Raw genomic sequence first — 16,991 nt, 5'->3', positions numbered from 1 at the left:
GTCTTTTAGCTTGCATTATTTCTAATGAGAAATATCTCATCCTTACCTTTGTTCCTCTGTGTGTAATGTGTCTGTTTTTCACTGACTGTTGTTAATATTTTCTCTTTGCCTCTGGCTGTTTTATTATAATGTACCTTTATGTGTTTTTTTCATGTTTCTTGTGCTTAGGAATTGTTGAAATTTTTTAATACATAAATTTATAGTTTTCAGAGAATCTCAAATTTTTCCCCTTTTTCAATTACTTTTTCTGTGCCCTCCTCTTTGAGATCTGCAATTACGTATATATTCTGCTACTTGAAGTTGTTCTGTAGTTCACTGATGCTTTTTCTTTTATTTCTTTTTTTTTTTAATTTTGGAGAATTTCTACTGTCTTCAAGTTCAGTAATCTTTTCTTCTGCATATGTCTAATCTGCCATTAGTCCTATTAAGTAAATTTTCATCTCACATAATCTTCATCTCAATTAGGTCTTTTTGCTTTCTTTTATGTCTGAAATTAACATTTCCAAACTTTCCTATAGTCCCCTGAATATATAGACTATGGTAATAATAGTTACTTTAATGTCTTTTACTGCTAATTCTATTATTTATGTCATTTCTGGGTCTGTTTTTATTGATTTTTTTTCCTCCTTATTTGCATCATTATTTTTTCCTGCTTCTTTGAATGCCTAGTAATTTTTTATTGAATGCCAGACATTGTGAATTTTATGCTGTTGAAAATGGATTTTTTAAAGTCCTAGAAATATCTTTGAACTTTGCTCCAGAATGGGGTAAATTTCTTAGGAACTATTTAATTGTTTATTACCTTGCTTATGAACTTTCTTAGGTAGGATCAGAGCAACATTTATTCTAGGTGTAATTTTTCCCTGCTACTGAGAAAAGTCTTTTTTAGTACTCTGATGCCCTAATATGGCAAGATCTTGCTGGTGGAAAAAAGATACTATTCCCAGTCTTGTGTGAGCAGCAGGTTGTGTTCTCTCATTCCTTTTGCTTGTTACTTTTCCTAGCCTTGGATTGTTTCCTCACACACATGGGCTAAAATATGAATCATTGTGCCCTTAAATTTTCCATTTCTTGTGTTAAGTACCAAGATTTTCTTTGTTCATTAACAAAGTATTATGTTGAGCTTAGAAGATAGATTTCTGCTAGCCCTTACTTGTTAGTTTCTTAAATATTTGCCCCACTAAGTGTGCAGAAGCAATTCTTTGTCATACTTGTGTATTACACATGTTTATCCTCATGCAAGAAGTCAGCCTGCATCTTTGTTTACCCTGACCTGGTGATTAAGTAGCATCTCCAGGCCTCCCCTGGCAGCTGGAAGGGGTACATTTGACTTTCCTGACTTAGCTACCTCTGTTGGAAAATCCCAGTTATGAAAGCTTTCAGTCCCTGATTTTACACATGAGTCTATAACCTCTTTCCATGTAAATGCAAAAAAACAAAAAAATCCCACCAATTCCTAATTAAAGTACGTTTTTGTAAATTTGCTGTCAGTTACCACTGACTGCTTCTCCTGTTGTGTTCATATTGTTTAAATGTTACTGTTCTCATTAAAAATAGGTAATTTTTTTGCTGAGCAAAAAAGGTTGCATTAGAACACAAATACTTTAAATTAGATGCACTTTGGGAAATGCAAGTGATAGCAATTTTATAGGTCTTCAGATCTACGGATGCTTTTTTTTCATTATTAATTTTTAAGAATGGATTTTTTAGGAGTCAATCATGTAGCACCCAAGCAGAAAAGGATCACAATTAAGCTATTTTTAAAAGCTGTAATATATGGCTTTCTCTTTACCCTGCCAATCAGCAGACCAGCCCTCAGATGAGTTGGTGGGGATTGTGTGAATTCAAAAATGGAGCATAAGGTACAGGAAGAGCTTTGGAGTCAGAAAGATATAAAGATAACTTCAGCTCTTCCACTGTTTAGTGATGTGACTTTGGACAAGTCATTCAGCCCACTGAGCATATAATTTATCATCTTTAAATAAATACTAAACCCCCTACCTCATAGCACTGATAATGAGGTTCAAACAACATAATGAATGAAGGTATAGTAAATGCTCAGTAAATGACCTTACCTCCTTTAAGTGTGTAAAGTTAGTTTTCTAGTGAAAAGCTTCCAGCCAAGTTAAAAAAAAAAAAATCTCCTAATTTGAAAATGCATATATACCAAGTAAATGGCATTCATCACAGGGAGGAATTTTGACTATAATATTATGGTTAGTTTAGATTTTTATGAAGTCTTTAAGACTTCATAGAGTGACTTTAGATACTAGTGGGTTTTTTAAAGTGTTCTATTTGAGGGCAGTTCAAAGTAAATTACTGATGTTCATTTTTACTCTTAATAAAAAATACGCCTTTTCTTTTTTAATTAGGGGGAGTTTGTTGCTTGTCTCCTGTCCTTATTACGACAAATGACAGATAGACATTATCAACAACTTCTTGATAGTTTCAATACAAAGGAAGAATTAAGGGTAAGTGACTTTTAAAAAAAATTTCCTACATCTTTCTAGCTTTCCTTGTTCTCATTCATCATTGTTAAGATACTTCCTTGACAGTTGTTTTACCTGGTTGTGTTAAATTCTAAGCTGTTTTTTCTCACCTTCATCCACATGTCTGACTATCTATCTTGGCCCATTAAGATTTCAGCTACTCAAGCAAAGCAATTAACTTTTATTTCATACAAAGACATAGGATATGAAATACCTGTCAGCAAAATCCAGTAAACTAAAATGGAATCACAGACCTAATGAGACAAAAGCAAATAGACTACCTCTAGTCAGGTGGGCTTAGAAGTATTGCCTTTATAGACGATCAGGGCGAATCTATAAATACATTGGCTGCTTTCATCCCTCTAAAACCACAATGAGGAGTTCTGGCTACAACGTTCTGACCAGAGAAGCAGAGTTGTATTTGATACTCTCTGTCAGCTACAGTCTAGTCAATACGCTGTGCCAGTGTGACAGGCTGACATTAAATAGAAAATATCGATGCCAGGTTTACAAAAATTCAATCTTTGCTGAGATTAAGGGAGCCTCAGTGCTTCCTTCATGGTGTTCACTAAAACCTTAGAAGTTGATTGTCCTCAGTTGGAGGAATGACCTCTCATCTGTTCTTACTTACTTTTATTTCTCTTCATCTCTTGAGTTTTCCAGACACCTTCATATGTAAACCATCGTAATGGAAGGGAGTACTTACCTGCCGGTGGTGGAGAATTATAGGACAGTAGGAACAGTCGTGCTGCAACGTTTGCATGACTGGAAGCCTTCACAGCTTCCCCTCAGGGGAAGACTTGTTAGATTTTTTTTTTAATACAGATCATGTGCAGGAATCACTTATCTTTGATTTTTAACTGGAAGATGTTGTATGACCTCAGAAGAATCTTTCAGTTACCTTGGAGCAGTCGACAAGCTGAATCGTGAAACAAAGAATAGGTTTGGGCGGATGTAATCTCTCTAGCAGAAAGTCATTTGACATAAACCCATGCCTAAAAATATGTTTTTCATGTTTACTTTCAATCTTGAGTTTAGAATTAAAGACAGATAAAAGGCCTTAGAAAATGCCCACTCTACACACAGAAATCCATGTGGTTAGAAAGGAGGGTAATTGTGCGGTCATTAACTTTCTTCAGAAGTTGAATACATAAAACAGTTAAGGAACTATTAGGTTTTATATAAGAAGTCTTTGACTTCGTGTTTCAAAATTTCCCATAGGAAAGGCTACTTATTTTTACAGAGCCTAGGAATAAAAAAATAGCAGAGAAGCATACATTGAAAATCATGATTGATTTAATCTAAGTATTGAGTTTTATGCCTTACTCTTTACATTAATAATAATAAAGCAAATAGAAGTCATGAATAAAGTGTTTAGTGTGGCCTTTCCTCATTTCAGTCAGCCACACACCTTTTCATGATTTCCCACTTCAAAATTACCTGGACCTTCAGGCCAGGAAAATTATTGAATGCTATTAATTACTTCATCTGTCCTTTAAGCGATATCGATTGAGAAATTCGGGCAACTACTGGTTTTGTTATGCAGCCAGGTACAAATTGTCCAGTCCTTGTAGGGGAGAAATGAGACAGGCAGTAGGCATCGACCCCGCTGGTGGTGAGCCCCCAGGGTAAGCACATGGAGCTTTGGAGCATCTGGGAGTTGCAGCCAACGCAAACTCATGACATGAGAAGTCCCCAAGGGAGGTCTCAGCTGGGAACTAAGAGATGAGTTAGGAGTGTGCTAGACTTTGGCTAGGACATTCAGATCTCTCAGCTAAATGATACCAGAATACGCTAACTGACAAAGCACTCTCTACACCACCTTTATAACAGTTACTCAAACCTGGAATGTTTTAGTTTCTTTATGTGAATCCCCAACCCCTAACTCCTAGATTATAAGCTCCTTGGTGTGTGAAGCTTTGGCTGATTCACTGCTGTATCCTCAGATCCCAGAACATGCTCACCACATTGTAGGCACTCAAGAAACATCTGTTGAATGTTTGATAGAATATAGAGAATGAGGAAGAGAGATTTGTAAGACACAAGGCTGTGTGTGGGCTTTATTTTAAGGACATTTGGAAGCTGTGGAGCGTTTTAAGAAAGAAGGGAGAGCCATGATCCTATTTGAGTTAAGACCTGTCTGGTTGCACTACTGAAAATGAATTAGCCGAGGTCAAACAGGAGGCAGAAGCCCATAAAGGATCTGATGCAGTAGTCTGTGCTAGAGATGACTGTGGCCTGAAAGTGACATGATCACGATGGTAGTAGATTCTCGGGACATTTAGGAAGTTGCATTGGCAGGTGCTGGTGACTGAATTTATAAAAGAGGTGAAGGAGAGAGAAGGGTTGAAGATGACTCCCAGGCTCTTTGACAACTGGCCAGATGTTGGTGCCATTCACTGCATGGGGAACCCAGGAGGCGTGGATGTACAGGTGTGGGAGCAAACATAAATCCAGTTTCAGCTAGAGTTTGGTCACCTGAGGGACATCAAAATGGAGATGTCTCATAGTGTCTGAAGTTCAGGAGAGAAAGCTGGGCTGCAGGCGTAGATTTGGAAATTTGTCATTGACATCACTGGGAGTAAATGTGAACATCTAAGGAGAACGTAGAGTATGTAATTGAAGGGATCTGAATAGAATCCGAGCATTAAGGAGGAAGAAGTGTTGAACACTGCTTGCTACTGCAAGGAGGTGAGGTAAATTCCTAAAAGGGTCCTTTAATATTATTGATGAACTCAGCAATTTCAGTGCAGTGGTGTGGGCGGAAGCCAAGCTGTCATGAATTGAGGAAGGAAAAAGAGAAAAAGACACAGTAGATGTGTACCATGTTCCGAGAAAAAGAGGATAAGGTGTCTACAAAGGAGAACTTGGGGTATCATAGGAACATGTATAATGGAGGAGACTTAAGCATGTTTAAATAGTAACAATCAGAGCTGGTAGAGGAGAAGCTGAGGTGTAAGGAAGAGGTGCACAGGGTGGTGAGCTTCCCTGAGATGCAGCAGGAGGGGACAGAAGGAGCCTTGACTGGGAGGAACATCACTTTCCCAGTGTAAGAATGGAAGGAGAATAACTGGGTGAAGGCAAGCTAAAGGTCACTTATTTTATTAAAGGCTAATCAGTCATCTGGTTTTAATCTGTATTTTAAAAGTTCAGAGGTCATCTTTTAACAGATCAATTTTTCTTGTTCTTATTTTTCTTCAAAGCCAAATACCCCTGTTTATGCTACTGAAACCTACATTACAGGATCTTTCAAAGATGGTAACACTGGTCCAGGGTCCCTTATGCAAAGTCCTTAATAAGCATTTGTTTTAGAAATTAGAAGCTTTTGACATTTCAGGAAGATGGTGTGTACATACCATGTATAATACAGGACCTCTGGTAAGATTTGGGATAGCCACTATAATTAAACATCTTAATGTTTCTGCAGTCAAAAAATATTCACTCTAAGTTGGATTAAATGAAAACTAAATAGTTCAGGTCAGGTTTTGCTTCCAAATAGAGTATAAAACCAGAATTTTTAGAATACTTTGAGATTTTACTCTTGTAGTAAAGAAACTGAGGATCTCTAACAGCAAACACTTACATAAAACTTAGCACATGCGAGATACTGTTCTAAAAGATTGATTCATAGTAACTCGTTTAATCCTCAACCCCTTGAGGTAGGCAGTGTTATGATTTTATTACCAATGTCAATTATTTGATTCAGCAGATATCTGTTGAGCACCTTAGCTAGACATTAGGGATATCAAGACTAATACAACAATCTCTCTTAATGCTTTAATGTTATTAAGAACATCTAAATCATTGGGGCACCTGGGTGGCACAGCAGTTAAGCGTCTGCCTTCGGCTCAGGGCATGATCCCGGCGTTATGGGATCGAGCCCCACATCAGGCTCCTCCGCTATGAGCCTGCTTCTTCCTCTCCCACTCCCCCTGCTTGTGTTCCCTCTCTCGCTGGCTGTCTCTATCTCTGTCGAATAAATAAATAAAATCTTTAAAAAAAAAAAAAAGAACATCTAAATCATTAAGTTATAAATGAGCGTGACCGTATAGGAGCAACAGTGATGGTGGCTGACAGTAACAGAATACCTCCTCACCCCCAGCCCCACTGCCATGGGCCATGCCGTGCTAACCACTTTTCCTGCAGTGCCTCATTTTATTCCCTGCTAACATCCCCCAAACTCCTTCCACCCCCACAAGGAGGTAATTGAGAGGGCCTGGAATTCTATTAACATCTGAGCTCTTTGCTCAGGCAGCTAAACTCAGCTTTTTCTTAAACTTTAATGAATTTGTTAAACCAAAATCTTTGCATTCAGATTGCATAAAATTTCATTTGTCAACTCAAAAAAAAAAAGTAATAAGGCAGTTCCAGTCATGAAGTGGGAATAAAAGGCCACATTAATGGAAGGAGAGTTATTTGGGGTTTTTATATCTACCTTTAGGTTAGAAATGGAATATATAATATATAAGGAAACTACATATACAGAAAGGGACAGCTAAATAAAGTGGTATTTAATGGAAAATTATTAACTGATACTGGGATTTGACACTGAAACTCCCATTTTACCAACTGGTTAAAAGTGAGAAAGTATGTCCCCCTTCCCTCCACACACATGTATTCTCATCCCCAGAGGCACCGTTGACACATAAGGTTGTATCCTCACAGAGCATTTTTTACGATATATATACATACACATATTTTTAATGGAATCCTACTATTCATATTAGTTGCACTTTTTCACACAATAATAGGTCATGAATATCGTAGAGCTCAGTGTATCATTTATTCCTCTGAATCACACTACATGGATGCTAATAATGTCATCATTCCCCTTTTGCTGGGCATTCAGGATGTTTCTGATTTTCGCCAAGAGATAGGATACTGCAGGGAACATCATGACACACGTCTCTAGGGACTTGTGCCCTTACTGCTGTAGAATGAATTCCTGGAAGTCGAACTATTGGATCATGGGATATATATTTTTTAAATCTTCCTTGATACTGACCAATTATATGTTGAGATGTTCCAATTAATATTTTTGTTGTTCTTTATCCCTAGCATCAGTGCTTTTTTGCTTTCTTCTTACTTCAGTTTTGCTTTCTTCAGTTCAAAGAAAGATTTGGCCTAGCATTTCACAGTGGTTCTCTAAATGAAAACAGATTTTGAAAGTACGGCATTCCCATATCTACTAAGATTATTGGTGTTTTAACTCTATTCTTGCTTGAAGAATCAGGACATCTCCGGGGTTACCATCAGAGTGGCTCCTGGCATTTTGAACAGTGTACCGTTTCTTCTCCTGGTCTGCAGGTTTCTGCGTGAGTGGTGTGAGTCACAGCATCAGCAGAACTGTGGAGGAGCAAGGACCCAAGGGCTGGTGCTCTGCATTGTGTAGTCCTTTCCTTCTGTGGAACGTGGCAGTAGTTTAGCAAAGACTAGGAAGTGTTACAGAGGTTTTTTTTTCCCTCTTTCTGTAGTAATGTTTTATTATACACCCACCTTCTGCTGAGGGCTAAAGTTTTGTCCATATCCATGGTATTTCTTGTACCTGGAGAGCAGTGAGTCGCCTGTTCTTTGTTGATTATGACTTTTCATAAAGAACTGTGGGGATCCTGCTTTAAGCATGAGATACTACCTGTTCTGGAAGTTAAGTACGGCACTATTACAGCCTTTTGTTGTCTCCCATCTTCTGGCTTGTAGCTTTGGAAAAATCATACCTGATCAAGTCACAATCCAGCTTTAAAACCCTAAGGACTTCACGTTACCTGCAGGACAAGATCCGGTCTCTGCCAAGTCATCCCTGTCCTCAGTCTACCTTCTACCCTCATTATCCTCCAGCCTCTTCCAAACCCCTTTTACCATAGCCACTTAAAATTACTTGCGTATTCCTAACCAACCATACAAACAGTTTTTAATTCCTCTGAATCATTTTTTTGTGTCTCCCTGAAATGCCTATTCTACCATTACTCACTCGCTTGAATTGCTTAATTTTACCCCTATTCATCCCTCCCTGATTTCAGCTCATGCTATAAGATCGAGCTCAGGAATCACTTTCTTGACAAAGTGTTCGCAGAATACGGCGGCCCCCCGCCTCCACTCCCCCTACCCTCCATAACAGCACACAGCAGTGCCTTCTAAATGTCATTTCCTTGGATCCTTGATGACTGTGCTCTGTGAGAGTAGGGACGACATCTTTGTGTCCTAAGCACAGACCCTGGAACAATCTATCTCTGTGGAATGAAACAACCCTCTTAATAAATGTCTGCATTCCTCACAAACCATCTTTTTCTGTACAATTATTTCAACTTATAGCCTTTATTTCATTGTAAAAAAATAGTTCTCTAGCTCTCAAAGACTGAAGACCACTTGGGAGTTATCTTTGCATAATCTGCTTACATATTCAACTTTAAGGTTATGAATTTCAATGTGATAATAATTATTAACACCCTTTCATTGAATTCAAACCCCATACCAAGGGTGTTACACATTTGAAATTTGTGGCAAATTTTTAAAATAATATTTGACCGTACTTTAAATCATAAGTGAAGGAAATGTGTTCCTAGAAGGCTCTGTCCCTGCTCATTGCTTTTGAATTAAGGAGACCGCGTCTTGGTCTATCTGCTTATGTCGTGATGCTTTCTTTTCTGGAGTTCTTAACTCATGTTTCATGATCTCAGAATTCCCCCTTCCGTGTCTCACTAATTCTGTTGCATAAACTTCATTTCTGTCTTGTGCCATGCTGAAACCACAGTATCCTGTGTAAACACAAAGCAATTTTTTGTACAGTATAGTCAGGAAATCGAGCGTAAAACAAATTTAATCCTCTCACCCATGTTCCTGAAACCCCTCACTGCCATACATGGCCCTCAGGATCAATTTCCACATTCCTTACCATGGAGCAGGAGTGAGGTTTATTTACCTTTCATTGATCTTCCATCCCCATTTCTTGCCACTCCCCGTTGCAGTCCATGCAATCCTGTGTTGTCTCTTGCCTTTAAGGCCTGCTGGTGCTCTTCCTTCTGTGTGGAATACCCGGTCCTCAGACTTGTCCTCATTTGCAGGGCATGCATAGATCTGTGTCATTTTTAGATTAACATTCATCTCTCCTGCCAAATGGTATGCTCTGTGAAGGCAAGCATCCCATTCAACTTATGTTGAATGTCATGTCATACCACACTCACAGACACTCCATAAATAAAAGAATGTATCTTACCCCATTAGATGTGCCCAGCATCTAACACAGTGCCTGGTATGTAATAAAGCACTCAGTATTTATGAACGAATAAATGTTAGTGATGAATCTTGTTTGGTTTGGGTTTTTTTTTAATTTTTTTAAATTAACATATAATGTATTATTTGCTTCAGGGGTACAGGTCTGTGATTCATCAGTCTTACACAGCACCCAGTGCTCACCATGACACATAACCTCCCCAATGTCCATCACCCAGCCACCCCACCCCCCCCACCCCGCTCCACTCCAACAACCCTCAGTTTGTTTCCCAAGATTAAGAGTCTCTTATGGTTTGTCTCTGTCTCTCTGGTATCATCTTGTTTCATTTTTTCCTCTCTTCCCCCATGAAAAAATTGTTCTTGCTTTCTTTTCTATTTGAGTGTGGGCCTTTTTATCGTTTTGGTTTTCACATGAACTTCCTTACTTGAACCTCTTGCACTGCAGAAAAAGTGCTTCTGTAAAGTACCACCTCACTGTTCCTTTTTCTATTTTGAAACCCTGATTTGAATAAAACCAGTAATGCAGTTAAGCTACCATGTTGTGCTATTTGAAGTAAACAAACAAACAAGAAACTGCTCCCAGGCTACCAATTTTAAAATAGTGGCGTATGAAACACTTATTTCTTGCTATCCAAACAGGAATATTATGATAGCAATGTTCTTTTTTTAAATTATGGGAAAGATCTGTTAGTTATTGTTACGTGTGCAAAATAATTTCGTATATATATGCAAATCACACATTCAGTGCAATGATCACAGCTGAAAAGTACCTAGGGCAGACCGGGAAACAGCAGTGGATCTGGGGAGGACAGGCAGGGGGATGTGGAAGAATCTGGCATTCAGGTATCAGTGCTTGAAAATACTGGAGCTGAGTTTGAAATGAAACCTGTTGCATGGCAGCTGACAGTAAATCCTTGCTGAGCTCGGTCACATGGGAGTGCCCCAGGGGAAGGTGTTTCTGTTACCCTCTGATCAAACATTAGCCTACAGTTGAGAACTAAGAAAAAATGTTTGTCTGTTATGTGAATAGGTAAGTGATCATGTTAATTTTTCAAAATCACCTCTAACTACAAGGGACCTTAAAGCCCCCGCATTTTCTGAGGATGAGAGCTCAGTTGCAGATGAGAGCTCAGTTCCAGAGAGGTTAAATGAGCTGCCGAGGTAGTTGAGCGGGCTCATGGCAGAGCCAGGGTTAAAATCTTCTGATTTTCACTGGAGTGGTTTTTCATTTTCATTGTAAGATTGCCGCAGTGTGTTGGTTTCTATAAAGGTAGATGAAGCTTGCATGGATACTCCAGAAAGCTATTTGAGACGCCAAAAAGTTTTCTTAGGGGAAGCAATGACTTATGTCACTACTCGGGCATTGATGTGGTGTCGCATGCTACCACACCTTTTATTTTGTGAGATAAGCGGGAGTAAGAAAATAAGATGGTCTGTCCCCAGCTCCTACCCCTGGAATAACTTTCCCTTTACCCCAGCCCTACAAAAGAAGAACAGTCAAAGTCGCCAGTCCAGAAGTTAGATGTTCTGCCCGCTGTAGCCAGTTTCTCAGGCAATTTTTTCTCTGTGCAGCTTCCATCGCTCTTTTCTACCTCCCCCCCGTACACACACCCCATTGCTCAGGGTGCTACCTCCAATTTCCAATTCTCTAAAAGTTTGAGAAAGTTTGAGGGGAAAAGATGTAATTTCAATATTTTAGAAATTAAACTATTCCTAAGTCATTGTAGACCATGGAGAAATGACTCCCCACCTTCATGGTTCTTTTTTAAACAGCTAGCTAAGCAGGTGCAACCACATAGGAAACCGAAGTAGGATATGAGTCTTTGAAAGGTAAATGCAGACGTCCTTTTTTGCAGGGATTATATATATTCATGTCTGGGAAACCCAAAAAAATGAACTGAAAAACTTTTTGGAATAAGTTTTAGAAATGCATTAAGAAGGGTTTCTCACTGTTTTAATATGCTAATGACCTACTTTCCCAAGAGAGGGCTAGGATGTGAGGTGTTTCCCCAGATTGTCTGACCTGATGTAGAATTCATTTGGGAAACTGTGTCTGGTGATTCTGCCTACACGAGACAGATCTGTCTGGCCATTTAAAGGCAAATGACCTAGCAGGCATATTTCCACATGGCACATATTACATACCAACGTATGTGTGTTGCCAAAGAAGTTAAAATAAATTTGTGTCAAAATATTTATGGGCTTGATCAAAGCTGTTAGAGTATGTTAAAAAAAAACCACACACACACACACACACACACACACAGAGCTACCACATGTTTCTCATATTTTCAGATTCTATCTATCTTCTGATGATAGGAATGACAACCATAATCTTCTGTTCAAGCAGCTTACGTGTTTAAGATAATGTGTTGTTGGGTTTCATAAATAAAACTCGTGTGTGTGTGTGGTTTTTTTTTTTAATTAAGCAACACCATACTGTTGTCTTCAATCTGCTAGATAGAGATATTTTCCTAGCATTGCTTAAGGTTATCAACAAATCTTTAAGTTTTCTAGTTAATAAATCTAAATAAAAGCTAGACCGAGCCAATCTCTTTCTGATTGGGCGTGCTTTATGTCATTCAGTACACGTAGGGTGTTGTCTTCATGGGCCCTGTTAAGTGTCATATGCTACAGCATTTGGAGCCCTACCACTAGTAATGTTTTAAGAAGAAGTATTTCTGTGTCTGGCAGTAGGTTTTTGTCAAGAGTGTTTCCCAGGTGATCAGTTTAAAGATAGCATCTTAGTAAATACCGCTGCCCTCTGGCATGGCATCTCTGTGAAGAATTCCTTGACACTGTCATAGCTACTAAGCACTCGCCACTCGGCTCAGCACACATCCTTATTTGAGTGTCGCCTGCACACTCAGACTCTAGAAAACTGCGTGCATACCATTAATTCTGCATCCTCACAATGGCCTCGAAGAAACATGGCTGTTTGCATAAATGCTTTTTAATGAACATAACTTTCATTTTGACAACTACTTATTAAAAGGAAGGACTGTTGATCATTCAAAATAAAAGGTTCTGATGTTGAGGACACTATAATAAAAGAAAGAGAATATATTTGCCTGCTAATCTTCAACTATCAGTCTTCCCCTTTATTTATAAAATCTAAGTGTTTAGAGCTTGTGAAGAGAGAAATGAAAGGTCCTCTCCACCATGGATGAGAAAGAAAAGGAAAAGAGAACATTTGGGAAGGGTAGCAAGCCAGTTGGGTGTTGAGAATGGGAAGGGTGGTGATTCCTTCTCCAGGTGAACTATGGAAGCATGGCTTCCTTCTCTGTAGTTGCTCTGGAAATGGCAACAACAGTGCTGCGTGTGTGTGTGTGTGTTATAATAACTCAATAAAATGGTCTGTTTCCTCCCTATCCAAGGATTTCCTGCTACAGATATTTACTGTGTTCCGAATATTGATACGCCCGGAGATGTTCCCAAAGGACTGGACTGTTATGCGCTTGGTGGCTAACAAGTAAGATGTTTAAGTTGATGATAATTGAGCTCATTATATGGAGGAGAGGAGGTACAAAATGATTTTTCTAGCTTGATCTCTAGTTTGAAAGCTTCAAATCCTAGGATTCTTTTTCTTTGTCTCTGAATTAACTTGTCTCATTTATTAAAAATATTACTATTTGTTTTACACAGATGATATGTTAACATAGTTAAAAAATCAAACAATGTAAGAAGAGCATACGTTGAAAATTCCCCTCCCAACTACCATATTTATCCCTTACCCCCAGCACATAGTTACCACTTTTATTAGCTTCTTGCATGACCTTCCAGTGTTCTTTTTATACAGAACCTGGAAGGTAGCATAATATACACCATTTTGCATGTTGCTCTTTCACTTAAAAATCCTGGCAGTCTTTCCACATTAATATATAGAAAGCCCCTCATTCATTTGTGCTTTTTTTCTTTTATGGGCATATAATTTCTATTGAATTGGTGTACCATCATTTATTTATTTAACCAGTCCTGTTTCTGGACACTTGAGTCATTTCTAATTTTTCTTAATTCATTTTAACTCAGAAGGATACATTAAGTATCTACCATGTGCTCAGCACTGAGAATAAGATATGACCCCTGAGCTGGACACATGAAGATTGAAGCTCCTTTTATGGAGCCAAGGGATATGACCAGTAGAGAGCTGAAAATAATGCTCTTGGCAAAATTTGGAACTAGAGAAGACATTTGGGGAGATATTGACATAAAGTTGAATCTCTGGAAGTTGGTAAAATTAGCTTGTATTAGGCATATCCAGGGGAAAGAAATAAAAAATCTGAGTCAGTGCTTGAAGGAGTAGGAGCCAGGAAAGGAGATTAGGGGGCAGCCAGAATGGCAGGAGCCTTCCCAGAGAGTAAGTGTCATGGCGGTATCTGCTCTCATGCTTCCCGACTCTGTCGTCTCAGGATGAAGGTGAAGTTCTTTAGGAAACTGGCCGATGTTTACTTCCACACTTGTACTTTACCCTGTTTCATAAGCATTCTTCTCCTTCAAGTCTACATTTGCCTGCTTCTCCTTCCTCCTCTTGTCCAGCCCCAAACGCCCTCATATTCAAGATAAAGGTTGAATTCTCCAGGTATCTATCCATAGAGCCAAGACACCATATGTCCTCCCCAGATGCCAGGTATGATGGTGGCATCAGGAATATAGGGTTGGATTTTGATAAGATATGCCTAATATGGCTTCTGCTGCAGTATACATTTATAGATGTGGAGGTGTTAAAACGATGTGTTAAAAACTTGTGAAGTAACAAATAGTATAATATGGCATATTATATTTTACATAAGTACAGAAGCAGCTTTTCCATGTTCAAGACTAATTGAAACTCCTGAAATAGCTCTCTTTAGAATTTAGCATATTTAGTTTGATATCTGTGAGTAGAATCAAATATCTTTTCATCTGGATGTCTGGATGCCACAGATTTAAGGGGAGCTATTGGTCATGAATCTGGCCTTATTACCAAAGATCTAACATTCTGGGTACCTTCAGAGGGCTATGATGTGGTCCAGGGAGCCAGCTGGGAAGAGGTCCAGGCTGCTGACATCATCATCACATAATATCATCATGTGGTCATTATGCCTGCCCTGGGTGCAGAGGGATATTTTGGCTTGAATTAGAATATTCAATGGCAAAAATGTAAACCAAAAATAAATTTGACATTTTGTTCCTTATGCACACAGGCTCTGCTTAAGCTTCCTGAAAACCGTGACCACAATGTGCCTTTTTTAAATTAAACACCATCTCTCTACCTAAAAATCTCTACTCCATTTATGAAGATTCATGGTCCCACAAATGGGTAATAGACTTAGAAGTATAGATTCTGCTTTTGAGTAAACACATGATGGTCAAGGTTCTTATCTACAGTGTTAACCAAACAGGAGCATGGGTTAGTTTAAGATGAGTGCCGTGTAATACATTTAAACAGAAGATACTCCCAAAGCAAATCCAAGAAAAAGGCCATCACCTTTGCTAAATGCAGTGACATCATGCTCTTGCCGCTCAAGTCGGTGCTGAAAAGAAACGGGCACTGTTTTTCCACTGGCGATGGCAAGTCCGACCTAATTTGGAGAGAGGTCTCCAGGGTCTGGTAGAGAACACCTGCCAAATTGGAACAGACGCTGCTCTCTGCTGTTGTGCTCCCTGCTCTCCTTCCCCATGCAACCACCCTAGCCATTTCCCATTCAAATTAGGAAATCATATGAGATTTTTCTTGCCTTAGGAATGCAGTATATTCCAGAAATAAGCCTTCAATGATTTGTGCTCTATCCATAAAAAAATATTAGCCACTATAATATTAGTAGAAAAGCAAACTTCTGAAAGATGTTAAAGATACTTGAAATATGTTAAAGTGCAGGGGCGCCCGGGTAGCTCGGTTGGTTGAGCATCCAACTCCTGACTTTGGCTCAGGTCGTAGTCTTGGGGTCATAGAATCAAGCCCTGCCTCGGCTCTGTGCTTAGCGGGGAGACTGCTTCTCTCTCCCCCTCCCACTCCCCCCCACACTTGTGCGAGTGCGCATGCGGTCTCAATCTCTTGCTCTCTCGCTCTCAAATAAATAAAATCTTTTTAAAAATATTAACATACATGGGGAAGAAAAACATACCACTTTGCTAAACTATGTAGAAGCGGGTTGCAGGAGCCGGATCCACGTCTCTCAAGTTGACCACCTTTCTTCCGTGTTGCTAAGTTTCTTAGACAGATATTTAATCAGGACCCCTCANCGGATCCACGTCTCTCAAGTTGACCACCTTTCTTCCGTGTTGCTAAGTTTCTTAGACAGATATTTAATCAGGACCCCTCAAAGAGGCATTTCTACTCAAATTCCTTCTTTTACTACCCACCATGTACCTAATATGTGTCAAATTGATAGTAACTACCTGAGAAGTCACCACTGCCCTATCCTTGAACTCGGCTGAATAGCTCATCCCTCAAAATATGTATTCTTTGATGTGTTGGTCCTTACTTCCTGTGTTTTCAAGTAAGTTAAATGCCTTCAACTTTTATCTATAAACTATGTTGTCCCAAATTCTGTAGCCTCCCTGCTTTATGTGAAGTCCTACCAAAAGCTGTGACCAGACACGGTGATTAGTATGGTCTTACGTTTATTTCCACCTGAATGTCTAATATCGGGTGACACGGTAAGTGTGTCCAGCCTGACGTGCGCAAGGATGAGACATGTGTCTCTCTTGCTTGTGTGCAAAGCTATACTGTGCCCACTGTTAAGTTCTTGGTAGATGTTTCTGATGAGAACAACTGCTCAATTTGAGAAAGAAGGAACATAAGGGAGATGAAAATTAAGTACCAAAAATACAGGACACTTTGAGACAAGCTTCTCTCCACCCCCTTCCCATACACATTGCAAAATATAGTACAAAAATAAAGTCACAGCTTTATACATTTTCAAAGAGATAAATCTTATAACAGACTTGCTTACTGAGGAAAGTAAAACCTTCTGGCCTTACAGTTGAAATTTCAGGCCCTTATTTTGTTTATCTTGTTGGCTTCAAACATAATATACATTTTTCTCACCAAACGCTGAGTTATTTAGTTGACTATTATCTTCAGCTAATTTAGCTTTTAAATGAGATCAGTGTAGCAAAGAGGGAATTTATGGAACCAAAGATTCTTAGGGAAGGTCATTCATTCATTTACTGACCCATGCATCCAGCAAATCTTTTTCAGTGCCTAAAGTATAAAACAAATGTTATAAACATAGAGCATAGTTCTTTGAAGATGTTTATGAGAAGAACTTTGTTCTGAACTGGGATTGGAAG

The 16,991-nt window shown here is 39.0% G+C and overlaps 1 protein-coding gene across 4 annotated transcripts in view; it reads left to right on the top strand.

Annotated features, from left to right (window-relative positions):
• The window catches only part of DOCK4 (dedicator of cytokinesis 4), a 412,699-nt gene that overhangs the window by 319,608 nt on the left and 76,100 nt on the right, over window positions 1-16,991 (top strand). For all 4 annotated transcript variants that reach the window (XM_034670756.1, XM_034670760.1, XM_034670743.1 and 1 more), the window contains exons 26-27: window positions 2,373-2,471; window positions 13,094-13,188. In XM_034670756.1, the coding sequence (XP_034526647.1) occupies window positions 2,373-2,471; window positions 13,094-13,188 (194 nt within the window). The remainder of the gene's footprint in view (window positions 1-2,372; window positions 2,472-13,093; window positions 13,189-16,991) is intronic.

This window comes from Ailuropoda melanoleuca, chromosome 1, assembly GCF_002007445.2.
Source record: "Ailuropoda melanoleuca isolate Jingjing chromosome 1, ASM200744v2, whole genome shotgun sequence".
Taxonomy (NCBI): Eukaryota; Metazoa; Chordata; class Mammalia; order Carnivora; family Ursidae; genus Ailuropoda; species Ailuropoda melanoleuca.
The sequence above is the reverse complement of the archived record's forward strand: the minus strand, read 5'-3'. Positions and strand labels throughout refer to the sequence as shown.